Source organism: Stomoxys calcitrans, chromosome 2 (genome assembly GCF_963082655.1).
Source record: "Stomoxys calcitrans chromosome 2, idStoCalc2.1, whole genome shotgun sequence".
Taxonomy (NCBI): domain Eukaryota; kingdom Metazoa; phylum Arthropoda; class Insecta; order Diptera; family Muscidae; genus Stomoxys; species Stomoxys calcitrans.
The window spans coordinates 75610268-75634978 of record NC_081553.1 but is presented as its reverse complement, the minus strand read 5'-3'; the positions used below and the strand labels follow the sequence as shown (position 1 = coordinate 75634978).

Genomic DNA, 24711 nt, shown 5'->3' with positions numbered 1-24711 from the left:
CTCACGTTTTTAAGTAATGGAGGTAAACAATGTAAGTATTTCAATTGTTTTTATGTTTTTTTTTATAAAATCAATAAATTGAGTTTAACAAGAAATAAAAGATACTTGTTTTATTTTAAAAATGTAATCGATATGTAATGTAAAGCAAAATTTGGAATTTTTTTCATTTAGATATGTTATGTGTCGATCGTCTGCGGGTCTTCTCAAATTTATAGTTTATACGAGTATGGGTTAAATCTGTGCGATTTTACTGGACGCAAAATACCTTTAAAATTTTGCTGGATAGGAAATTGAAATCAAAAAATTTGGAAAGAGGCTACTTAGACTTTGCCACACCTATGGTTTTTGGTTAATTGAACACCGTTAACAAAAATCCACCTGATGCAACTGGACAATGTGGCTAGACAAATTGCTGCGACCACTGCCGTGGGGGTAAGGGAGCTTTTACTATGGTCAATCAGAGTTTGTGGGTACTGTAATGTACGATAACCTTTTTAAACAATTAAATACTGCGGCAAGCAGCACAAGGAAAACGTCCTTTGTGGATTGTGTACCAAGCCAGTTTACACCTGCGTCTCGTATAATCTTCTACAGCAAAATGAAAAAGTTTTACCATAATCAGGGGCCTAATTCCCGCATTATCAAACAAGTTTTTATTCGATAATTAATTCCTTTTCGTTGTTAAAAAATGGTTTCACCAATTTAATTGTTGACCGCAGTATTCAAGATATACATATATATTTACAGGTAGTGGCAGTTGCCCAACAACAAAATATTGAGTACACTATTTGTCAAAATCATTGATTAGTGCAACTCTGATTTTGCTTTTCATCTCATCGCCGCACACAAAAGTACAAAAACAACATTCTCAAGTCCCTTGTCGGCAGCACTTTGTGTGCTGACAAGAAACCTTGGACCAAGCACCTAATGCTTCTGGATATTATAGCTAGACAAATTGCTGCTACCACTGATGTGAGGCTAAGGGAGCTTTCTATTTTGTCATGTGTTGGGTATCCGGCACTGTTATATCATTGAAGATTACAGATATGTTCAATTGACAGACTAATTTGCACAAATGTTTGCAACCCCACTGTGCGTCACATGTTCAACTTCCCAGCTAACCAGCCTCCTTAACAAATTCAAAGGAACGGTATTGGTTTCATCGTAGCTCTCTGATGAGGGTGATTTCATCAAAACGCTTAAGAAACCGATAATTGCTCTCTTCTTGGTGTCTGGAAGGATACAATATTTTAATTTTTCAAGATTTTCCAAATAATTCCCCAAATTTTGCACTTATCTTCTACTGTAGAACAACCGACTTGAGGTAAAATTACAACTTTATTTGGCGAGTTTTCTGTACCTGAACACTGGCTTGAATCTTCATTAAAAGTAAATAAAAATGAAACAAATTTTATAATTGCCAATAAACAGTATTTTTAATTTTTACTTCGCTCTGCCATTTTGATCGCCTTTGTATTCTGCTGCTGCTTTTCATAAAACAGCTGACATTTACAAAACATCTGTTCAAAGTTGCAAAAACGTCCCAGTAGAAATTTGCAGGTTCTCTATTTTCGAACTCTCAACATTTGCTCTCTCGCGCTCTCTTCTGCTGGCAAACAGCTAATAATAACAAAGCTGATCACAATTAAGAACGCTGTCAAAAACATCCCTGTTGGCAAATACAAATCGCTTGAATCGTAATGTAAAACTACATTTATACTAGAGCCCACGATATAACAAAGAGGTAGCATGCAGCAAACAGCTGAGTACAATTTTTTCCAATGTGCGTGACACCAACTGCTCCACCGAGGCAATGACCATGACATAATTACCAGGTAGAGTACCGTAAACAGTTAGTACAATTTTTTCTCGCGAAGTACACTATCTGTCAACGAGTTTTGGTTGTGTGTGTGTATTATGGTTAAGAACTATTCACACAATTTAAATTGTCGTGAACTAGTTACATATACAAAATCGGAGTTGCATTAATCAATGATTTTGACAGATAGTTCACTATATTTTGTTGTTGGCCACATTCCACTACTTGTCCTTTTCTGACAGACGCCAACACCTCATCCCACTGTATAGGCTGTATTTTACTATAATCTATTCCAATGACATTATTCGATTAATCGATAAGTCGAATATCGACTTTTAGCTTCCTAGTTTAGTATACATAATTCTTTCTTTTCAGTTGTTGGATTCGTACTTTTTGGTTTATTTTTGTAATACTAAGTGCCTTAAAAAATTCAAAATGGTAAGTCTAAATATACAGAGTAGCCTTTTTCGTTTATATACATTTGTATTAATTTTTTAATACGCTTTTTTAGATTACTGGTGAAGGCGATCATATACGTAAATTGTTTTTGGGCGGTTTGTCGCCAAATTCAACAGAGGATTCCTTGCGCGCATTTTATAGTAAATTTGGTGAAATTGTGGATTTAACATTACGACGTGATCCTATATCTGGTCGTTCCAGGGGTTTTGCATTTGTTACATACATTGATGTCTCTTGTGTTGATAAGGCACAGGCAGCAAGACCACATGTCGTGGATGGAAAGTAAGTATTGATATTTTTTTTTTTTTGGGTTGTGGGTTGAGTTATGGCGATGCTTATAAGGCACCAAAAGCCAGGTTATTAACTACTGCATGTAGACCCAGTCTACATCAGATGAACAGCTTCTCCTATACCCCTCCCTCAGGGGCGTGTAGATAAAACGATGTTGGACCAAGCAGCAGTGGGAGACAGCTCCAAGACCCAGTGTGAGTGGTATAATAGTGTTTGATTAAAAACGAAGCAGGCCCGCTGCTAAAAGAGAATGTTGAAAATCTTAATTTATTATCACAGTGTCTTAGGTGGTAAAATCCATATAATCCTAGCCAGTAAACTGGCATAAAGTATAATTAGTTGTCAACGATCGCATACTATAACATATGCACTATGTTATATCACAGTTCCAATCACAGCTTAATCGAGTATCCCTATATTCTCAAACAAGGGATCGTAACTTTTACAAATTAATCTCCGCTTCCACAATAAAGGCAACGAGTGCTTTATAAGTATTAACCTCCTTGGTACTTAGTATGGCTTCAATATCCTTGTGGCGTTTAAAAAAAGTATAGTTCCCACGGAGCACATCATATTTGGTGCATTCAAAAATGGCATGGTGGCTTGTACCGGGCTTCCAGCACGTGTCGCAAATCGGAGTGGAGATTGCACCTATTTTGTGCAAATAAACTTTGTCACACGTATGTCCCGTGTGAAGCCTGTTGATAATTCTCACCTCAGCCGAATCAAGGTTCATCCTGAGAAACCATGGTTTCTCAGTAACATCTTTGTACAGGCGATAGAAAAATTTGCCCTTTTCTCTCGAGGTCCCAGCAAAACAATCATTCCATCTTTCCCATAATCTTCTCTTTATAATATTCATAGCCTCCTTGTGGGACAGCTCGGCCTCCATCGGCGCACCACATTCAGTTGCCTGCTTGGCTATCTCATCCACTGTCTCATTGAAATCAATTCCGGAGTGTCCCGGAACCCAGACCACATGACATGCCTGTATGTCAGACAAGTTCAGTTTCTGATGAAATAGGGATGCCACATAATCATCAATGTTCTTACTGCCCAGAGCCTTACAGGCCGCAAGGCTATCTGTGAAGAACACGCATCTTTCATGCCCATCCTCAACGGCAATCTCTAAGGCCTTGTATAGCGCCCAAAGCTCCCCAAATGTAGAGGAGGCCTTGAAATCAATCTTGAAATAAAACTTGTACCCCAGAGTGGGGACAAAGACCCCGCATCCAGTAGCATTCTCAGATAGGGAGGCGTCTGTGGCAAAAATCGTAAAGCCACTATTTTTATATTCATAGAATTCTTTGTTATAGATTTGCTTTATAACTTCCTTAGGAGTAGCTTCTTTTCTGTCTGATAATCGGTTGAGTGTAACAGAGATCTTTTTAGAGGCAATCGGACATATAATATCCCCAACCCGGTCAAAAACATCCTTAAATTCATTATATACATGACTGTAGCTGGATTTAACCCTGGGATTGTCAGCTACCATGTCATAGAGGTAAAAGTTGTCCCTTCGCAGCCTGAGCAACTCCTTGACCGTAAGAAGAGCCGCTCTGTGCTCAGGGGGTAATTCATGGGCCAGGGCATAAATAACGTGCACAGGGGTCGACCTAGACACCCCCAAACATCTCCTTAGCATTCCATTCTGCATCCTTTGTATCTGCTTATTTATATAATGTGGGCTATGCGCCGTAGTCGTCCTGGAGTACTCCAACTTGGACCTGACCAGGCTCCTATACACATTCAGAGCTGTCTTAGGGTGCAGACCCCCTCTTATAGACGATAAGCATTTCAGCATATTAATTCTTCCCCCTACATCCGGCCTAATGGAGTCATAGTGCCCTTTCACCGCTAGTGAACACGAGATATGCCTTCCCAGAAATTTTATCTGTCTTGCATGTTCAACACTCCTCCCTTCCAACACAAGATCTACTTTTCTATGGCTGGTTTTAGCAAAATACATGGTGTGGCACTTGTCCGGATTGAAGGACAGGTTCAATCTTTCGCATTTGTCCCGAAAAAGAGTCGCTTTACTTTTCAGGTTCACTAAAGCTAGGTCATAATCCCGATTAAATGACAACAGAATAAAGTCATCTGCATACTGAAAAACTAAAGTATTTCTATCCTCCAGTGAGTGCAGGCCTGCCGTGTAAAGATTAAAAAGAACGGGTGAAAGGCAACTACCTTGAGGGATACCATTCCTGATCACCACCTCCTTCCTGCCCATCTTCAATACTCTTAAAGAGAGAAAGTTATATATCCAGCTACAGTACCATTCATTAAAACCAAGATCAGTTAGTATGTCATGCAATAATCCAATGTCCACACAATTGTAGGCATTACTTATATCCAAGGAGAGAAGTATTACCTTAAAGCCATTCGCCTTAAGGATTGCAATTCTATGAAGCAATTCATTAATGCAGGTATTAGTGGACCTGTTTTTGAAATATGCAAAAGATCTAGCAGGGACAGCACCACAGGACTTCACATAGTCCATCAACCTGTCTTTGATCATTAAATTTATGCATTTTAGAAAGACCGAAATGAGGGAGATCGGTCTAAAACTAGCAATGTCATTATAGTCCTTGTTGGGTTTAGGAATTGGGACAATCTTAATTGTTCTCCAGTTGTCAGAAATGTCGTTACTTAGAAAAGCATTGTTCAACGCCATCAAAATTGCCCTTTTGGAGATTCCTGGCAGCGCCTTTAACATTGCATAGGTCACACCATCGTGCCCACCCGCAGATCGCATCCTTTTGTTCATTAAGCAATTTTCAAATTCCTCAAACTCAAAGGGCTCTACCGTCCCACACTCTGATTCCACAGCAACACTCCTTGCATTACCTAATGCATCCACAACTTGACCCTTCAGGTATTCCAAATATTTTTCATTATTTTCTTCATTCCACAAAGCCCTCTGGGGATTCATTCGTCCTCTGACATTATTTATAAATCTCCATGCCTCCCTTGTATTGGGAGTATGGTTAATCTCATTAATTTTGTTCAGGAAACTTTCCTTTTTCGCCTCAGCTACCCTCTTCTTCCACAATTCCACTTCTCTCCTTGCCAACTCTAGATTGCTGTAACTCGGATCTTTCCTAGCCTTCTTGGTAGCAGCCAGCTGCTTTCTAAAGAGTCTCTTGAGTTCCTCTGTCCACCAGAACTTGGGGGAACGGGCACTTTCCACCTCACACATCGCATAGCTCATCTCATTTCCAATGGCACTCTCAATCAGACCAACATCTGGCTCTAGTTCAAGCTTACTCAACGACTGCATCAGCTTTTTCTTGGACAGAAATTTCGTCTTCTTCACCCCAGTCAGCTCAATGCTGACCGTTACGGGAAAATGTCTACTGCCTCCTAGGTAACCCTGACTGGCCTCCCACGCACCTGCCAGATCAGCACTCACAAAAGTCAGATCCAGGACAGAACCATCCGTGTCATCATTCCTCTTAAAAGTACAGCTGCCATTGTTGATACACTTGAGTCTGGAGTCATTAATAATCACCTCCAATTCCTTGCCTTTCCTGTTCGTAATCGTATCACCCCACACAGCATTCCGGGCATTGAAGTCTCCCATTAGCACCACATTCTGAAACCTTTCCAAAAAGGAACATAATCTCCCAGCCTCCCTCAAAAAAACACCAAGCGGCAGGGATGGTGGAAAGTACACTGAGGCAATCACCAAATTCTTGTTCAGGCTTGTAGTTTTAGTAATCAATATGTCATACTCCGAATCAAATACCACATTGGCGAATCTAATGCATTTTTTGAAACCAATGGCCACTCCCCCATAGCCATCGTTTCTAAATCGCTGTATCAAGTTGTAATTGGCTAGTTTATTTCTTTTATTAGGACACTCCGAGAAAATCTCCGAAAGTGCCACAATATCAAAATTGTAGTTGTTAAGGTAAAACTCAACAAAATTCCCATTTTTGGTTAACGACTGCACATTATATTGTAGTATCTTTACCATGACTACTGGTAAGGCTAGACATATTGCTTACAGGGACATTTGTATTCACCCCAAACTTGCTTAGTCGAGTAGCGAAATGATTCATGGCATCCACTGCCATCGAATTGCCTGTCATTCTCAAAAAATCCATCATAAATATTAACATTTCTTTCGTTACCTTCTCCAGCTCCGAAGTTCTAACTGCATCAGTCATGTACACCGGCGTGGCTGGCTGAGACTCACCAAACATCCTTGGATGCATTTCAGCTCCAGGTCTATGAATATAGGGCTTCCTCTGTCTCTTCACTACAGAATTAAAGGTGTACGGTGTAAGGATTTCATTTACCTCCCTCTCTCTGCTGTCTTCACAGCCGTTGGTGGCCTTGTTCGTCCTCCTGTTCCCCATAATCTCAGGAAACTGGTCATCATCAGCTAATAAATCAAACCTATTCTGGTTCTTGTACATATCGAAAACCTCCTTCTTTGACATCTTCTTTCTTGTCATAATCTTGTTCGTTTCAACTTCTTTCAGCCAAATCGGACATACATCCCTATCTTTTGCCACATGGCCATTTCCATTACACAAAATACACCTCTTCTCTTCACAAGCACCTCCACAAGTCGCCTCATTGCTACCACACTTAATACAGCGTTTTCTTGATCTGCATCCTTGTTTGGTATGCCCTAGCCTTCCACAGTTAAAACATTGCCTTACTGCCGGATAGAAGGTCCTGACATTCAGCACAGTCCTTTCAAAGATAATCCATTGTGGATGGTCATCCCCCGCAAATCCAACCTTGACCGTCTCAGTTGGATGAAACACAGTGGGATCATTCGCATCTCTTCTAGTAAACCTTCTTACCGAAGTTATTTTTTTCCCAGCCGTCGAATTAGCCATAATCTCCTCTTCAGAATAACATAGGGGAACGTCCCTTATAACCCCAAAAGTCTCAATGAAGTTCCGAGGCACGAAAGGCCTCAACTTCCTCTTCCTCAACTCATCATTATCAATAAATTTATTCGCAGACTCCCAATCATCAAAAGTCAGCTTGTATAGGGTAACCCCTATCGCAACCACCTTCTTAATCTTTTGAAACTCATCCGATTTCAAATCTTTTATTTTAGATATAAAATACAAGCCATTCCTGATTTTTTTATTGTTAACTCCATCTGCCTCAGATGTATCAACTAGTACCAAACACTCACCTGAATGCTCTGGGGTATATCTTACATCAGCGTCATTAATCCTCCTTTTCTTAGGGTCATTCACGTCATTCTCCTCTCGCCTCCTTGTTTTCCTCACCTCATTACCATCCATCGCCACTTCATTCGAGCCACTTGCATCAATTGCATTGACATTGTCTTCATTAGCACAAACACCACCATTACCATTTGCCACACACACGCCATTAACAGTAGCTGCACCACCACCATTACCAGTAAAGGTAATATTTTCATTCTTTCTGGAATTCGTCAAATTCTTTCTCTTCATTTCTGTGTCTATACGACACAAAATTAGCGTCTCCGAGGGCCCAGCCCTCTCCTCCTTCTCATTCATTTCGGCCTCCACAGCGGCCAATCAAGCAGGCTGCCCACCACTCACACCACAAAACACCAAAAACACTTTTTCCAGTTAAAATTGATAAAAAATACAGCTTCCAGTAAATCTAGGAGCTCCACAGGAGTCCAATAATATGTGTAACACGTATTAACAGGTTAGAACAACCACGATGCTTCACGATAAAATTTTTTCTTCACAGCCAGACAACATACACAGCCAAACGTCAAACGAGAAGTGAAAGTATTGATATATTACGTCAAATGTAAATTTTCATAACTGTGCAAAGTCAGTCATGTACATACATATGATTGTTGAATGATGTTGGGTATGGTTTTTGACATTATATTTTTTAAGGTGAATGAGACTACAAAGTCGTGTTGGTTTCACACCTTTATGGAGTACTATTTAATGAAAATTTTTTCAGAAGTAGTGAGGGAATGTCCTTCCAAATGAAATCAGCAAAGTTTTTTTTTTTGCTTCAAAATCTATTATCTAAAAAGGAATCATGAAAAAATTTCACTGAAAACGAATATAGTACCATCCTTTATCATTGAGATTTTTGTAGTGTTTCAAAAAAGTAACCATGAAAAACATGTTTTCCCCTGTAAAAACCGAATATAGTACCAGCCTTAATGAGTGAATGTCCTATTAATGAAGTCAGCAAGTTATTTTGCTTCAAAATATCTTATAAAAAAAAAATCACGAAAATATTTTGCTAAAGTGAATATATTGGGTTGCCCAAAAAGTAATTGCGGATTTTTTAAAAGAAAGTAAATGCATTATTAATAAAACTTGGAATGAACTTTAATCAAATATACTTATTTTACACATTTTTTCTAAAGCAAGCTAAAAGTAACAGCTGATAACTGACAGAAGAAAGAATGTAATTAGAGTCACAAGCTGTGAAAAAATTTTTCAACGCCGACTATGTGAAAAATCCGCAATTACTTTTTGGGCAACCCAATAGTATTACCCTTATAACCAAAAAATATATAAAAAAGTTCATTTGATAAGTGAGACTATATTTTTTTCAGAGCCATCGATTCTAAACGCGTTATAGTCGAGTCAGAACCAAAAAATAAGGATTCTGGAAGGAAAATCTTTGTCGGAGGATTGAAAGATATTCAAGATGAACACGCACTCAGACAGCATTTTCAACAATTTGGAAAGGTAATGGGAATTAAGATTTTGGTGGATAAAAACACTGGACGTAGACGGGGATTCGGATATGTCGAATTTGAGGATCCCGATTGTGCTGACAAAGCTGTGTGTAAGTATTGATAGATTTTTCAAGTAACCTCAGACCAAGTGAAAGCGATCGAGAAGATATTTAAATTTAGTATAGACATTTAAAATATGGGTTTCTTACTCACCAATATTATAAAAGAAATTAAAGTTTTTAAGTCTTCAATCTTAGGGAATATCAAGGTATCAGAAATTAAGGTATATCAAATTCTTAAACTTATAGAGGGCTTTGCATTCTATAAATTTGTATTCGGTAACTACATTTCACTTACTTATTTTTCCATGGCCATTCTCAAGCTGAACCTCATGCTCTAAAAAGTATAGGTCCACTCTGTTGTTGTTGTTGTAGCACTGTGCAGTAAACTGAGGCGGCAGCCCTTGTCGATGAAGGACTTCATCGGGTCAATCCGGTACGTACAACCGGCTGCCATATACAGACAACTAAAGGCAAATTAGACCTAATTGCATAGCACATTGCCTTTGAGTTACTGGTATTTACAGATAGATTCTTAACTTGCAACCATTCCATTAGTATAGAGAAACTGAAGTCAATAACTCCTTGCAAAACTCCTGGAAATTCAGAAGAACTTTTCAATAAAATTTGCACACCATCAGCAAAAGCAAATGGTAAGCAGTTAGAACTTTCAATAGCAACAAACAAATCATTCATAAACATTATCAGCCCTATTCTGAATATCAATTCCCTGGGAGTTTTTTTTCCCTATTCCCTTTTCCCCTATTCCCTTTTCCCCTATTCTGAATAACAATTTTCTGGGAGTTCGTTCACTTTTCCCTTATTCTAAACAAACTTGGAAAATGGGAAATGTCTCGCAGGGAAAAAAGTAGGTATTCTAAATCGAAATAAAGGGGAGAATGAGACGATAAAATTTGAGAAAAATTCCCCTAAACAAATGGAAGGGAGTTAGTACAAAAAATTATGAATTTAATTTTTTTTTATAAAAAAATGTTACCACTTATTATTTACGAACAATGTATAATGTACAGAAATTATTTCTCACTTCACTTCATTTCATTTCATTTATTCATCAAAAACAAGGAAAAATTTTGTTAAGTTCTACCAGCTTAAATGTCATGTACCCACCACAGAAGGTTTGCTTAAGTTTTCAGATTTATTGACAATAAAATACGAAAATTCTAGAATTGGTATAAGAATATACATTTGTATGTAGTGGTTGTTGTTGAAGCAGCGTGTTGTAAACCGAGGCGACAGCTCTCGCCAATGAAGGTCTTCATCGGGTCAATACGGAACGTACATCCGGCTGCCACGGGATATACAAAGGTATCAAAATATGTGATTCATAAAATATGAATCCTTAGAGCCATTTGTATAAAGAGATGTTGTAAAATAAAACTAAAAAGAGGTCCCTTATTATTGAGCTTAAAGTAGAATCAGGAAGCACTCATTGATATGCAAGAAGTCTTCTGCCTGTTATTTACATTACACTTCAGACCATCAGTTGCTTAAGAATACTTGGTGCCACATATGGCAACGTTCACGCCTCAGGGATATAAATAAACCCATAGTCCAACAGCCGTCCCAACCAGCAAGAAAAGCTGCTGCAGCCCGGAATGTCGAATAAATATACAAGTTTTAGCTGCATAAATGTTGGTCTTTAGATAAAGCAGCGGTGGTCAGGCAGACCACCACAGCGTTCATGACGACGTAGTCGAAGCAAACTTCTATATTACTCACTTAAGTAGTTCTGCCCAAGAACTATACGGTAGATTTAGCTACCTAAACTCCTTTTGGCAACGTCCAACAGACCACTCTGAAAGCATCTCATTTAGCCAACGATTGTTGGATGAGGATGAAAAGTTGTTATCACAACACAGAAATTTCGTGACAGGTAATAATTGTGCTCTATCAAAATACAAAAAAGTTAAACAAACATTACAAAAGCAACATTAACATTCTTGTAAACTTTTTAACAACCTTTATAACTTCTTTTTGGTTATTTTTCCATTTAAAGTTTTCTTTTCCAAAAAATTATGGTAAAATTTTTAGCCAAAATAAAACAGCTGAAGCAAAACAGCTGTTTTCAAAAATTCGAAATTCCCTCTCCCAAAATTTTCCGTTCCCCATTCAGTCAGAATAGGAGGATTTTATTCGAGGGGGAAATTAATTCCCTGGGAGTTTATTCCCAGGGAATTTTCAGAATTGGGCTGTATAAATAGTAACGGACCAAGGTCGGAACCCTGCGTCACCCCACTCTTCACCTCCAACAAATTCGAACATCTATTATTACAACTCACATATTGAAACCTATCTTACAGATAAGATTAGTAAGGCCTATAAGACCTAATTCTAACTGACAATCATGTAATAATAATCCCCTCAAAATAGGCTGATTGATAATATAGTCATTATTGAAATTGGCCTGTAACCGTCAGTCGCATCATTCTTCCTTATAGGTATAACTTCTTCCACGTGGTTGGAAATATTACTGTTGTGAGTGAATATTCAACGCAAAATCATTTATAAAAGGAAAAACAATCTTCAAGGAATTTAACTTTATCTATCAGATCAAACAGCTCGTGATTTAATTATTTAAAACGCATCAATTAATTCAATCCTAGTTACTGCGCGAAATAAAAAATCATCATCAATATTAGGAAGTGTAGGAAAAGCCTGGCTTCCCGATACTTGATATGACAAAAATTTCCTGTTAAAATCCCCACGCTCACATCACCAAAGTCTTCGAATTTCCCCAATCCCATCATTATCCAAAATTTGCAACATTTCCTTATGCACCTGGCCATCAAATAGTTTCGAATGCGCTATTGACTTTACCTTCCTAATAATCGGCTTAGTTTTATTGCGGCATCTGCAACAAACTTTCCAGTTTGCAGCAGAACGATCACGATGATAAGTTTGCGAAGCTATTTCCCTTAGAAATGCTATATCGAATTGCATGCCTTTCAAATCTTTTCTGGTATAATAACACCTATTTCTGCGAACATGAAAGATCGAATGAATTTCAACCAATTTATCATAAAGCAGATTCAGTTGCTCATTAACATCAGAAGTCCTGAATAGGTCAGAATAATCATATGAAGACACATATTCTTCGACAACTGCAGCACTTATAGCACCAACATCAATATGTTCATATATTTGAGTTACATTCACACACTCAACGTTTAAGAAAATAAAAATAAAAGAGTGATGAGAAATTGCAGGACATTGAAACTGACGAGAGAATCTAAGACTTTCAAGAGAAGACAATTAAAAATAATCATTTAGAGAAGTTGAATTATGAAACAAAAACAAAATGAGTGGGAATTGAATTATTTACAACAAAAAGATTTAGATTGCAGCAAGCATTTCTAAGTGTACAACACACTGCTACCACAACAAAAGCAACAACATCAGTCAGGTGTACAACTTAAAATTCTGGGATCTATCACCGGAAAGTAGAAATTGCTCACGCATTCCTGGGCGTAGAGACTGGAGAGTGCATTATGTGGGCGCATGCTACGCGAACCAATCCACGTTAGCGTTTAGAACTAACACCGCCTCCTCCACCCCCACCATATCCTTCACGGATACACTCACCACCTCGGCTAACACAATAATTGCCCAACGTCTCGCCACCATAGGTCGGTCCTACCACAACGCCCCAAACTAAACACCACACGTCAGCGTGACCACCCAGGATAGCATTAAATAAAGGCAATTCTACTGTAACATCCTCCGGAATAAGATAACAGAGATGACGGCCTTCATGGCGTCACGATTACTGCGATCCAAGAGACGACTACAACGTCATACGAAGAGATCGAGTGAGAAATTACGTCGGGGACATTTCGTTCATAATCCACCAACCAGCGAAATACAGGACGATCATACCTGACCAGAGATTACAGGATGAACATGTTGAATCGCATGTGATCGATGTCATCGATGTAACAGCGATAATGTGTATATTACGCCTGCGTCTTCCTGCCGATCCGGCTATCGCCCTGATGTTTGAGTGTTGCTTGTGGGCGAGAATCGGATAATCATGGAAGATTTTAACGCTCAACATGCACTCTGGAACTCGGGACATGTGGAGACCAGAGAGGTACCGATCTGGTGGAACGAATAATAAACTCCCCGTTCTGCACCATAAATAACTACGTCCAAACCAGGATTGTGGAAAATTGCTCTTGACATTACGTTAGTCACCTCATACCACATTCCAATTATCATAGCGCATCGTCGTCCGAATGACTTCATAATTTACAAACGCCGAACATACGTTAACCAGAAAGAGACATACTGGTCAGGTTTCAGGGACCATACTGAAGACTCATTCCGCCCCTTCAGTTGTCACAGCGCAGCAAGGATTCTCCGATTAATCATCACGACAGCAGCTGACCCTTAATCTTAATTTCACGGCCAAAGCAGCGAGACTGGTCGAGAAATGCAAAACGCTATGGTGCCAATAGATTGTGCCAAACAGTGACATCACTCAACAAACCGATAAGGAAGCACATGCCAAGTCGCAATTGCCTTCAATGGACAACAGATACTAGATGGAAAACGATGTGCAAATCATTTTAATTGACAAATTTATTGCACTCAACTAGAAACAAGACGAGATGGAGCACCCCAAGAAAGGCACGAAACTACCGTTCAGAACTGAACTACAACTATTTAGTACAGAAGATGTTGTCGAGGTCATAAAACCTTAGCCATCGAAAGCTATGGGCGAATGGACTATCGATGTTGATGCTCAACATTTTGGGTGAAGTGGGAATGGAATACCTGGTGGATGTCCTAAATCTGTCAATTTTGGTGATTCCCGACATATGGAATGTAGGTCGAGTGGCACAATTCTGAAGTCGGGTAAATCTGCCGAACAAGGGGCTCATACAGGCCAATCTCTCTCTTGTACCAGGTCGCAAAGACACTAGAGGCGCTGCTGCTACCTGATCGAGCTAGTATAAGATCAACGGACAGTGCGAGCAAGTAAATATTTACCTCCGGGATTTAGGAGAATTTTTCACAAGTTGTAACCTAAAAATCTCACCCACCAAATCATAGGTAACATTATTCACCACCTGGACAACAGATTGCACCAGAGAGCTTGGTATACATTTTGATGGACAAACGATTCCAACGATGTGGCACCTAAATATCTTGGGAGAAACCCTCCAAAACTGCATATAATGTTGGTCCACGATACTACGAACTGCGAAAGTGCCGGGAACAAGATCAGATTCCTTAAATCTTTGGTCGGCAGCACCTGGGAAATGAACCAAGAAACACTGTTGATGACCTATAAGGCGATCGGGCGACCGGTGATAAATTATGCGGCTCCTGTATAGACCGCTTTTTTGGTGACCCGGTTAATGGCCAAGTTTGCAGGCCCGACATAAGTGGCCTACTGTTTGGCTATAATCGGCTGGTTCTAGGAGACTTTAATGCGCATTACGTTTTATGGCATTCTACCGTAGGCAACGACCAGAGGGGCATATCATTGACAGTAGTTTGAGGGCTCCAAAATCTGCACGGTGAATGAGGATGCCCCCACTAAGATAACTAGTAAGTGCAGCAGTTCGCCAATCTTTTCCATTCCATCAGACCACCTCCCCATAAGACTCACCACCGGCCGCCTTCATAACCTCTGAGCGTTGGTCGTTTATTAATCAGAAAAAAAACGATTGAATCGGCTGCAGAAAGTATACCAATCGCCGCTTCAGTGTGCTAACATCCCCTCAATTGTCCAGAGGAAATTTAGTTTTTAAAAAATTTCTGTGTTGGTTGAAAATGTTTTGGCCACCACTGTAGTTCGTAATCCAAAGTTAAAGGCCTGGCTGGAGGGACGTGTTACCGATGTCCTCAATAAGCATGGCATGACTGACGAAGCTTTCGACAGGTCCAGAGCCAAAAGGATCGTCTTATCGCATGGCCTGCCCTTAATATGTGGTTAATATTGGTTACAGGCAAGAGGAGGGGCATCGAATCCTTTCCAGGTTTCTGTAATGGGATCACTAGTTCTATATTCCATCAGCCATTATGAAAGTGCTCGGAAATAGTTTGATCATCTGTATGTACTGTATTAGACAAACCAATTTCATTAGTCAAGATGCAAATTGTTGCGAAAGATATCTAAGTTTTCTTCTTCTTTTTCTTCAAACTTTAGTGCATCAAAATCACATAATTAAACATATCGCAGTGGATGTTAAAAAGTCAAACTACAAACCAGATCAAAATAGAATGCAGCAACACCAAACTGGACAACAAGGACCTGGTGGTGTACAACCGGCATCATCTCCCTACCCACCACCGGGATCAGGTTATCCTCCACAGGCATCTCCTTACCCATATCCCGCTCCGTATGGATATCCACCAGCACCGTATGGTGCTCCAGGTTGGGGAGCACCTCCTCCATCGGGCGCTTATCCTCCAGCTCCGCCACCAGCTTACGGAGCACCTCCAGCATGGAATGGCTGGGGATACAGTACTCCACCAGTACCAGGAGCATCTTCTGCGGCAAATGGTTGGAATAGTTCAGCACCACCAGCTAATCAAAATCAATATGGAAACTATCAGCAGTCATATAATGGCGGTCCCGATAAAGGTAGTAAATTACATGGGAACAGAATGAAACCTTACAACAATTGAATTAGGTAAGTTTGTGTAAATTCGACGATGTTTAAATAATAAAAGAAACTGTTGCTTAGTTATGACATCACGGTCGTAAACACTCAACATATTTATCTCTTTATAATATGATATTATTTTTAGAGAAATGTCATCCTTTATTGTTTATTTTATATATACATAAATTTTTATTTTTCTACTTAGGTCTATATTTATTAGTACCCATTAACCTCTTTTGTATAAATCGTATATTAGAAAATATATATTAGAGAAATGGAAGGACACACGTTTGGATTCTGGTGGATTATTATTGTATAAGCTGACGATATTGTTCCAGAACACTGAGCTGATCATTTAGCAAAGGAGTACTTCCAAGCCTCAATATATATCTATATATATATATATATATAAGCATATTGATTGGTATCCGATTTTCAATTACATATAACATACTATAAATATTTTTATGCAAATATAGACTTATATAACGTATATTTATTGTTTATGTTTTTTATTGTGTATTTTTACTGCATACCACGATATAAAAAAGTGTTATATGCAGTTATACAGTATGATGCAATAATGGAAAGAAGGAATATTTTTGCTTGATTCGTGATGCAAAGTATGCTCAAGTATCTGGGTAGATTATTTTACAGTGAATTTTTATTCTTATTGTTGGTTGACTATTAAACAAATTTCAGTATAAAAAGTTGGAAAATCAGTTCAGTAACGAGTTTTAGAGATTTGCAGGAGAAATTCCCGTCCACGTATTGGTAATTTTAAAGCTTGCTTAAAAATTGTGCTCGGATTTTGGATACACAATTGAGGGTTTTCTTACTGTATGTCAACATTTGCAAAGTATTAATAAATAATTTCTAATATACATATTTATTTTTATCATTATCTAGTATTTTTCTTATCTCTATATTTTTTCTTATACATTTTCTAACTTAAATGCAGCGCTTATTACTTGCATTGGTTATGGATTGCATAGGCTAAAATGATAACCTATGCCAAGAAGTGCCTTGCTATCTGGTCAAGGAGAGAAGCTAAGAACGAAGGACACCCTAATATTAATTTTGAAGATGTTTTACTCCCCTTAATCTTTTCAACTTAGTATTTTCTTCGGTCTTCGCGACCCAGGAGACGATTGAGATGCAGGAGCGTATGCCTCTTCCGACTTTACCATATACGTGGACAGTCAGGTGGCGCTGAAGGCTCTGGCTACTACGGGTCATATAAGGTTGAGTTTGGTTGGACGGTGCAAACAGCTTCTTCGAGCCATGGAAAAAGCTATCAAGGCTCTCTTGCTAGACTCCTGAAGTGGCAGACAGAAGAAAATTCTCAACGTTGAAAACTCTTTTTCGGGCCTCCTGGCTTCTTTCATCTTTGTCATGTGCGTTTGTTTTCCCTATCCTTCTCTCTTTATACCCTACACCACTACATATATATACAATATTTATAGTGGTTGCAGCGTTTTGTACACTGAAGCGGCAGCTATTGCCGATGAAGGACTCCTTCAGGCCAATCCGGTATATAATTTAGTGCATTTGTTGGCAACACCCCGAAGAAAAGTTCATTGATATGTATACGGATCGACTCAGAATCGCTTTCTGATTCGATTAAGCTATGTCTGTCCGTCTATCTGCCCGTCCGTCTGTAGGTGTGTGCAAGTTAATTTGTGCACAAATTACAGGCATGCACATCTTTTTTGGCCTGGAGACTAGGTTAGGTTAATTAAGAGTGGCAGTCCTTTACAGTCTCAGCAAATTTTATGTCCACTGTGATACCACAGTAGCGACAGACCATGCTTCTGGCGGGAATCGAACCCACGATCCCTGCACTGGTAATCCAAGCACGCTACCAACTCGGCTACCGAGGCGCCCCGACTTGAGACTAAGCCTTTTGAAACTGAAAATAATCGGTTTAGATTTGGATATATGTAGCTCCCATATATATGTTCGTCCGATTCGGACAAATATTGCAAAATGTGGTCTATTTTCAACTGGTTCTCACGAAGGATTCTATTATTGAATTTCATAGAAATCCGTTCAGATCTATATACAGCTTCCTTCCTTCCTGTATTCCCAATTTTTGCTTCTAGGACCTTTGCAAGCACATATATTAACCGATCTTCTTAAAAATTTGCACAGCAATTTTCCGATGCTCCCACAAATGTACAGATTGTGGTCGAATTTCTTCCTTTCAAATTTAAGCAAATTTACACTTTGGCGACTCAGCCTGCATACCAAAGGTGGTGTAGGGTATTAAAAGGTCCGTCTTTAGGCCGTCCTTACTTATTTAGTTCTATTGTCTTGCACCTTATTACGGTGGCTCTCTATGTGTAAGATTCTTCACATATTTTTATCAAGGGCGAACACAAAGGACCTTAGGCCTCTGAATGAAGCGGCTAGCGAACGAGGCTGCTGAACGAGTGCAGTTCAACATGGCCTATGGCAAGGTCAGGACAGCGGTCGATCTATAGACGTTTTATCTGTGTATTATGTCTTCCTCAATTATTGGTTACCAAAGTTTCTGTTAAATGTATTTTCAAATTTGGAATACTAAATCTTGGATGGGGCGCGTCCAGTGTAAAAAAGTGGTTTGTGGTCCATGGTTATTAGTGGAATACACACCCAGCACGTAAGCGCCAATCCCAGACCAATAGATTTCAGGCTACATATATGGGCTCCAGGTTGTTGTTGTTGTTTTCTGCTACAGTATTCTAATGAATACTATTTAAATCTTGCTGTCTCTGGTCGGAGACAAGAATTCCCTGCTACTTTTGTAAGTATCCATAATCTCCTAAGTTGGTTCATTTCTAATATTTTGAGTTCTTCTGATTGAAGTGGAATGACTTGAGGACCTTGTTACTATATCTGATTTTGTCTCAAATTGTTTTCGCTTAGTATATTGAGATAATTGGTGGTCGGAATTGTGACGCCTTTCACGTTGAATGGCCGTTGTACTTTTGCTTATATTTCCGTAGAAAAATTTTACATGACTAAAGGCCAGGATTTTCTTTTCCTTTCCTTTCCTTGAAGATTATTTGGTTATGTGGCTTGTATTGTTTGTATATACATATGTACATTAAAACCGTTAGGATTTATAAACACATCGCCTAGGCATTGACGAACGAAGCATGTTGTAAGTATTGCAATTACAATTTCCATTCACAATGCTATACATATTTTTTCAATAAATTTTTTTCTTAAGAAATCCAATCTGTTTGCTTTTCATTTAAACATTGGCGAATGTGGAAGGTGGAGTTGCATTCGAAATTCTTACTTTAAAATAGGATGGATTGGTGAGTACTCAAAGCCTGCATACGTGAAACTGTTCTCTATTAATGCCATCTGTCGGCAACAAATGCATTGCCACGATATGCGATCATCAACCCAACATCATGTCATGAGGGCTGCTCGACAGCCCTTTGTCACATGCTCCAATGCAGAAACAATCACATGCCATTGACTGTTATCACAGCAACCCGGCATACCTGCAATGAATCAGTGTTAATTTTGAAAACGTATGAGAAAAGAAAAAGCCGAAAGAAATTTGTTAACTTGTTATATGATGGCGTTAAACGAACATTTGACAAAATGGGGGAAGACATCATAAAACCTTTATCCCTATTTTGTAATAAAGTATTTTTTTGGTACTGCAAGAAGCTGTGGAGGCCATCGTAGCGCAGAGTTCAGCATGTCCGCCTATGGAGCTGGACGCCTGGTTTCAAATCCTGGTGAGAACATCAGAAAAAAAGTCAGCGGCGAGGAACTATGCCCAAAAGAGATGTACGCTATTGGGACTCGGCTATAAGAAGGAGGCCCCTTATCAATGAGCTCAAAACTTGAATCGGATAGCTGCGTGGTATTCAATAGCTCACGTCATCATCTCTCCTCGAAACAATGTTGTCACATCGACTGATATTATGAATTCATTGGGCTTTGTAATTGATTATGATATTGTATTTTTCTTGCACATTGCACATATCTGCTCCAAATTAAACTTTATACTTAAAAAGCTCTACAATTTGAATGTTATTTTAACCACACAAACAAAAGATATGCTGGTCCATTCGTTGCTGATGCCTCATATATTGTATGGTGCTGAGGTATATTACAGATCCAATAGGACTAATCTGCTTAAACTTCAAAATTGTTTCCATAGCATACTACGGTTCGTTTATGGTCGTCATTTTCAGCTCTTTCTCAATACTAGAAGCCGCAGCTTTTTCTTCAATATCCTTAATCACGGTGAAGCCAGTTTCAATTCTTGAGTTCAATCCGGAATTCTCAAATTCTTTTCTTCATCACTGTAGTTTTTAAATCCATCAATGTAAAGCCCGGGTAGTTGATGTTTGATTAATAAAAAATGAATGAATATGCAGTTGTCAGGGCCTGTGGTTGTACGGAATGACCTAACAATACAATAGCATGCTGTCACAGCTATCAAGGTTTCTTTTAATTCGGCTTGTGCAGCCCTTGAGTAAATACCAAAGGCGAAAAATGCAATTAAATAATATCTTAAGGCATTGGCTATGGGTAAGTATAAGTAACAAAAATTGCTTTAAAATAATAAGTAGTGATTAATAAAATAATTGCCGTCCTATGTTCCAAAGGACGAATGATGCGCCAGAAGACCGGGGACAATAAGAGTGGAGTGAGAACTTCATTCACTCGATAACTGTTTGCTGCTTCCACTACCGAATCCAATGGCTCGCTTCCTAGCCCTGTCACTTTCGGGATGCACAATTAATTGACGGTTTAACAACTTGGCGCATCTCCTCGGATCAATCATAGTTGCGTCGCCAAAAGTGACTGAGGTCCTGTCGTCCCGCCTACAGGGGTTCGAGAGTGACTTAACAGTATACCACAGCTTGCCCAAACCAGTGCCTAAGTTACATTGCTCCAAGTGTTTCAGCCTGTTTATTTCCAGATTCAGCAACGAATCCCATCACGCTCGTCTGCGAGTACCACTGCATGCGCCGGGAAATTGGGCTTCACTTGGGGTATTCGACGGGTTGTATAAAGCGAGCTGCTGCTGCGTTTATGATGTCTCGGAATTTCCCCTCGGCCCCCAGCACATCCGAGGGGGATGGCAGTTCACTGAAGCGGCGATTGGTATAATTTCTGAAACCAGCCCAATCGGCCTTCTTCTGGTTGATAAACGTCCGGCGCTCAGAGGTTATGTAGTCAGGTGGTTGGTCGATGGTCAGAATTATGGGGAGGTGGTCTGACCCCAAAGAGATGACGGCTTGCCAGGATACGTCACTGAGGATATCGGGGGATGCAATGGAAATGTCTGGCGAGCTGCTGCACCTCCTCATAATCCTAGTGGGGGCATCCTCATTCACCGTGCAGAACGTGGAGCCTTCAATCTGCTCTGACAAAGCTATGCCACGCTGGCCGTTATCTAGGGGAGAATGCAATGAAGTGTGATGCGCATTAAAGTCCCCTAGAACCAGACGATTATGGCGAGACAGTAGCCCACTTATGTCGGGCTAGTAAGCTTGGCCTTTAGCTAGGTTACAACTACTATTTACACCTTATATAGCTCTATCTCGGCAGTACCGGACCTGACAGCTATCCCCATGCAATCCATGTTGGGGTTAATAGCGTCAGTCGCACGCGACATGGGTCTATACTGCACGGAATGGTGTATAAGGAAGGCCAATCCCTCACCTTCATTCCTTAGCGATTCTTACTTAACACATTGTAGGAGTGACAACAATATGTCGCTGAAAACAATATGTTTTTCGACTCATAAAATCCACTACCTCATCGATCTTGCCTCTCATACTATTTCAATTCAATTGCAACAAAGATGCCATTTCTAGCACTAGCCTGGCAATATTGGAACTGGGATGCTGCAGTTGCGTATATAGTCCGACTAGGACGCAGAAGGCGACGACGACGGTGCTTGTGACCCACTGCTGTCTATGTTCGCACAGCACCATGCAACATATTCAGTGCAACTATACTCCCAAAGTGGCGTAAGGCCAGAGCAAAACCGAAAATGTACCCACTATATGCACCTACAACTCACCGACACCGACCTATGATGGAGGCGGTTCTGGCAAACCGAACAGAACCAGGGTACGGGGTTCTTTACAATCCCGGCACGAATCAGAAGCATGTGGAGAAGGGACTCTGGGATGTGCCCCTCCCATGACGAAAAAAAGACGAACACGTACACTGAGGCGGCCGCCCTTGCCGATGAGGGTCCTATCTGGTCAATCCGGTGCGTAAAACCGGCTACCACGGTAACGTGATTGTCATTGGTTTTTAAGGACGCCAATAAGTCGGCTTCTCATTGATATTTAGTATTTAAGCAAGAGCCGATGCCGCCTGATCATCACTGAGACTTTCCACTCGATACCTGTTGGTAGGCTGGAAGGCTGACCTCAATTTTTGGTAGGTTTTTCCAATGTATAAATACCAAGTTATTAACTAAAAAAATCTGCGAAGATACTCAAAATTATCTCACTTCTTGTCGTTTGTTTGTATTCGTTAAAAGTGCGAATAAAACCATAGATGTCGAGGAGCCAAATACTGTTACAAGGGGGTTTCACTGCTTCAAACTTGAGGAAAAAGGAGTAGGTTTTGTAAATACTGGGCAACAAATGAGGCTTTTGTACGTTCATCGCCTTCAATCGGAAAACTGGGCTATATGGCTGGCAGCTGCACACAAATATGGTCAGATCTGGTCCATAGTCAGACGTTGAGGGGTCCAAGCAACTCACTGGCATAGTGAAAATGGACAGTAAAAGCTTATTTCTGGGCTCAAATCATTCATTGAAATCAGGGCAAAAATACAACTTTATGAACGCAAGATTTATTATCGGGAGATCAGTATAAATGGTGCTATATCAAGATATAGGCCCTCTTTGAACTTTAGGTTGCAGAGTGATTTCAACAAACAGACGGACGGACATGTTCAGATCGTCTATCAATATAATGAGGGTCTAGTATGCGTACTTTGTAGAGTTGAAAATGTACAATTTTATGAATTACATATGGAATGGCAAAATGGCCAACTCTTTGGAAGGTTTTGGTTGGTTTTGGTAGGATTTTTCTAAAATTTTGGTAGGATATAATTTTCTCGAGTGGCAACACTGGTTGAAGCAACTCCGTACGGAGCATAATTTATTTAATTACATGCTAAATTTAAAACTCTAATGTAAACCGTAAGAAAAGTACCAAATGGTACCAAATATAAGCATTAAACATACGTTTCTCTCACTCCTATTACCCTTAGAGCTCAAACGCAACCCTTAGAGAAAGAACCAAATATAAGCATTTAACATACGTTTCTCGCTCCTAGTATTCTTGCATCAATATCCCGCTGTTCGGTCTGGGTCTACTATTTCTCTATTTTGTTGGTCCGGAAGCTCGGTTTAGACCCATGCATTCTTGGACAAAAATTCTTCCAATTAGTCGTAGATTATCATTTTGGCAACCCTTTAGTGCGTAATACGGGTGCATACATATTGATCCGCACGTATGTATGCATGCATTCCAAATTTCCCACCCTAATGCATATATTACATATATCTGTATTTATATCATTAATAATCCCCCTTATTCCGGTTGGCGATGGGGTAGTCGAATGGTGAAAGGAACAACTTGGGAGAGGGAAATTCGAATTTTCGAAAACAGCTGTTTTGCTACAGCTGTTTTATTTTGGGTAAATATTTGACTACTATTTTTTGAAAAAAGATCTTATAATGGAAAAATCAGCAAACAAACAACAAACATGTTTAGTGTTGCCTTTGTAACGTTTGTTTACATCCAACAATCGTTGGCTAAAATGAGATGCTTCCAAAGTGGTCTGGTAGACAGATAGTTTAATTGTGTTTTGTTGTCTCTGGTTGCATGCGGGGCACACATCCTGAACGTTGACGTTTTCCCTTGCCAAAAGGAGTTTAGGTAGCTGAATCTAGTTCTGAGTAGTATAGAACTATGCTTCTACTTCGTCGTCATGAATGTTGTGAAGGTCTACATGACACACGTCTTTTTCTAAAGGCGTACTTTTATGAAGCTAGAACTTGAAGAAATAATCCATATTTCCAGGCGCCTGCTTTTTTTGTGGTTGGGACGGCTGCTGCTACCGAAAAGCGACTTATGGATTTATTCCTACACCTGCTAAATATGGTCTGGAGTGAAATGTAGCAAATTTGCCCACGAACATTCCATTGAGTGCTGCCCGATCCTGCTTCAAGCTTAATGATAAGGGACCCCTTTTTAGTATCCGACTTCAAACGGTGTGCCAATTAGCGACATCTGTTTTTATTTATGAGTCTACGAATATTTTTATACCTATGTATATAAATCAATTCTAGATTTCTTATCTTTTATTGCTAATAAAATTGAAAACCATACGCAAACCTATGGATGGGTACATGACATATATAAACCGGGAGAACCTAACAACCCTACACCTTCCCTATAGGTACAAAGTTGGAGTTATATTTAATTCTCATACAATTTTGATGGACCTCGCCGGATGTTTTCAGATGGGTTGTTCTAAAATCCTTATCACATTTCGAGCAAATATCTTCAAACTGTACTAACTACGGTTTACAAATAACAACATTATTGCAAATTAGCCAAAAATTTGACTTTGAGAAACTTCTCAGATAATGTGGTACTTGTTGAGAAAAGCATTGTGCAAAATTTTGGCAAGATTAGTCAAAAATCCGCTTGCAATGGCTCTAGAAGTAAATATCGGGCGATAATACATATATGAAAGCTATATCT

The 24711-nt window shown here is 39.5% G+C and overlaps 2 protein-coding genes across 5 annotated transcripts in view; one reads left to right on the top strand and one right to left on the bottom strand.

Moving 5' to 3' along the window:
- The window catches only part of LOC131995010 (uncharacterized), a 268050-nt gene extending 259730 nt beyond the window's left edge, over positions 1-8320 (bottom strand). The window contains exon 1 of the mRNA XM_059362509.1: positions 7737-8320. Within this exon, the coding sequence (XP_059218492.1) occupies positions 7737-8088 (352 nt within the window). The 5' untranslated portion in view covers positions 8089-8320. The remainder of the gene's footprint in view (positions 1-7736) is intronic.
- On the top strand, positions 2155-24342 carry LOC106083472 (ribonucleoprotein RB97D). 4 transcript variants are annotated; one of them, XM_013246514.2, is made up of 5 exons: positions 2155-2257; positions 2331-2560; positions 9126-9361; positions 15489-15975; positions 24025-24342. In XM_013246514.2, the coding sequence occupies exons 1-4, from the start codon at positions 2255-2257 to the stop codon at positions 15968-15970; spliced, it is 951 nt and encodes a 316-aa protein (XP_013101968.2). In that variant the 5' UTR covers positions 2155-2254; the 3' UTR covers positions 15971-15975; positions 24025-24342. The 4 variants fall into 4 exon arrangements, with proteins under 4 accessions (XP_013101968.2, XP_013101966.2, XP_013101964.2 ...); XM_013246512.2 differs by lacking the exon at positions 24025-24342 and adding an exon at positions 18994-19173; XM_013246510.2 differs by lacking the exon at positions 24025-24342 and adding an exon at positions 16154-19173.
- The last annotated feature ends 369 nt before the right edge of the window (positions 24343-24711 follow it).

What these genes read in the sequence shown, in the direction of transcription:
- LOC106083472 (XM_013246514.2), top strand. An exon ending in CCACATGTCGTGGATGGAAA is followed by an intron (nt 2,561 to 9,125) that starts GTAAGTATTGAT and finishes TATTTTTTTCAG; the next exon opens with AGCCATCGATTCTAAACGCG. An exon ending in TTGTGCTGACAAAGCTGTGT is followed by an intron (nt 9,362 to 15,488) that starts GTAAGTATTGAT and finishes TTCAAACTTTAG; the next exon opens with TGCATCAAAATCACATAATT.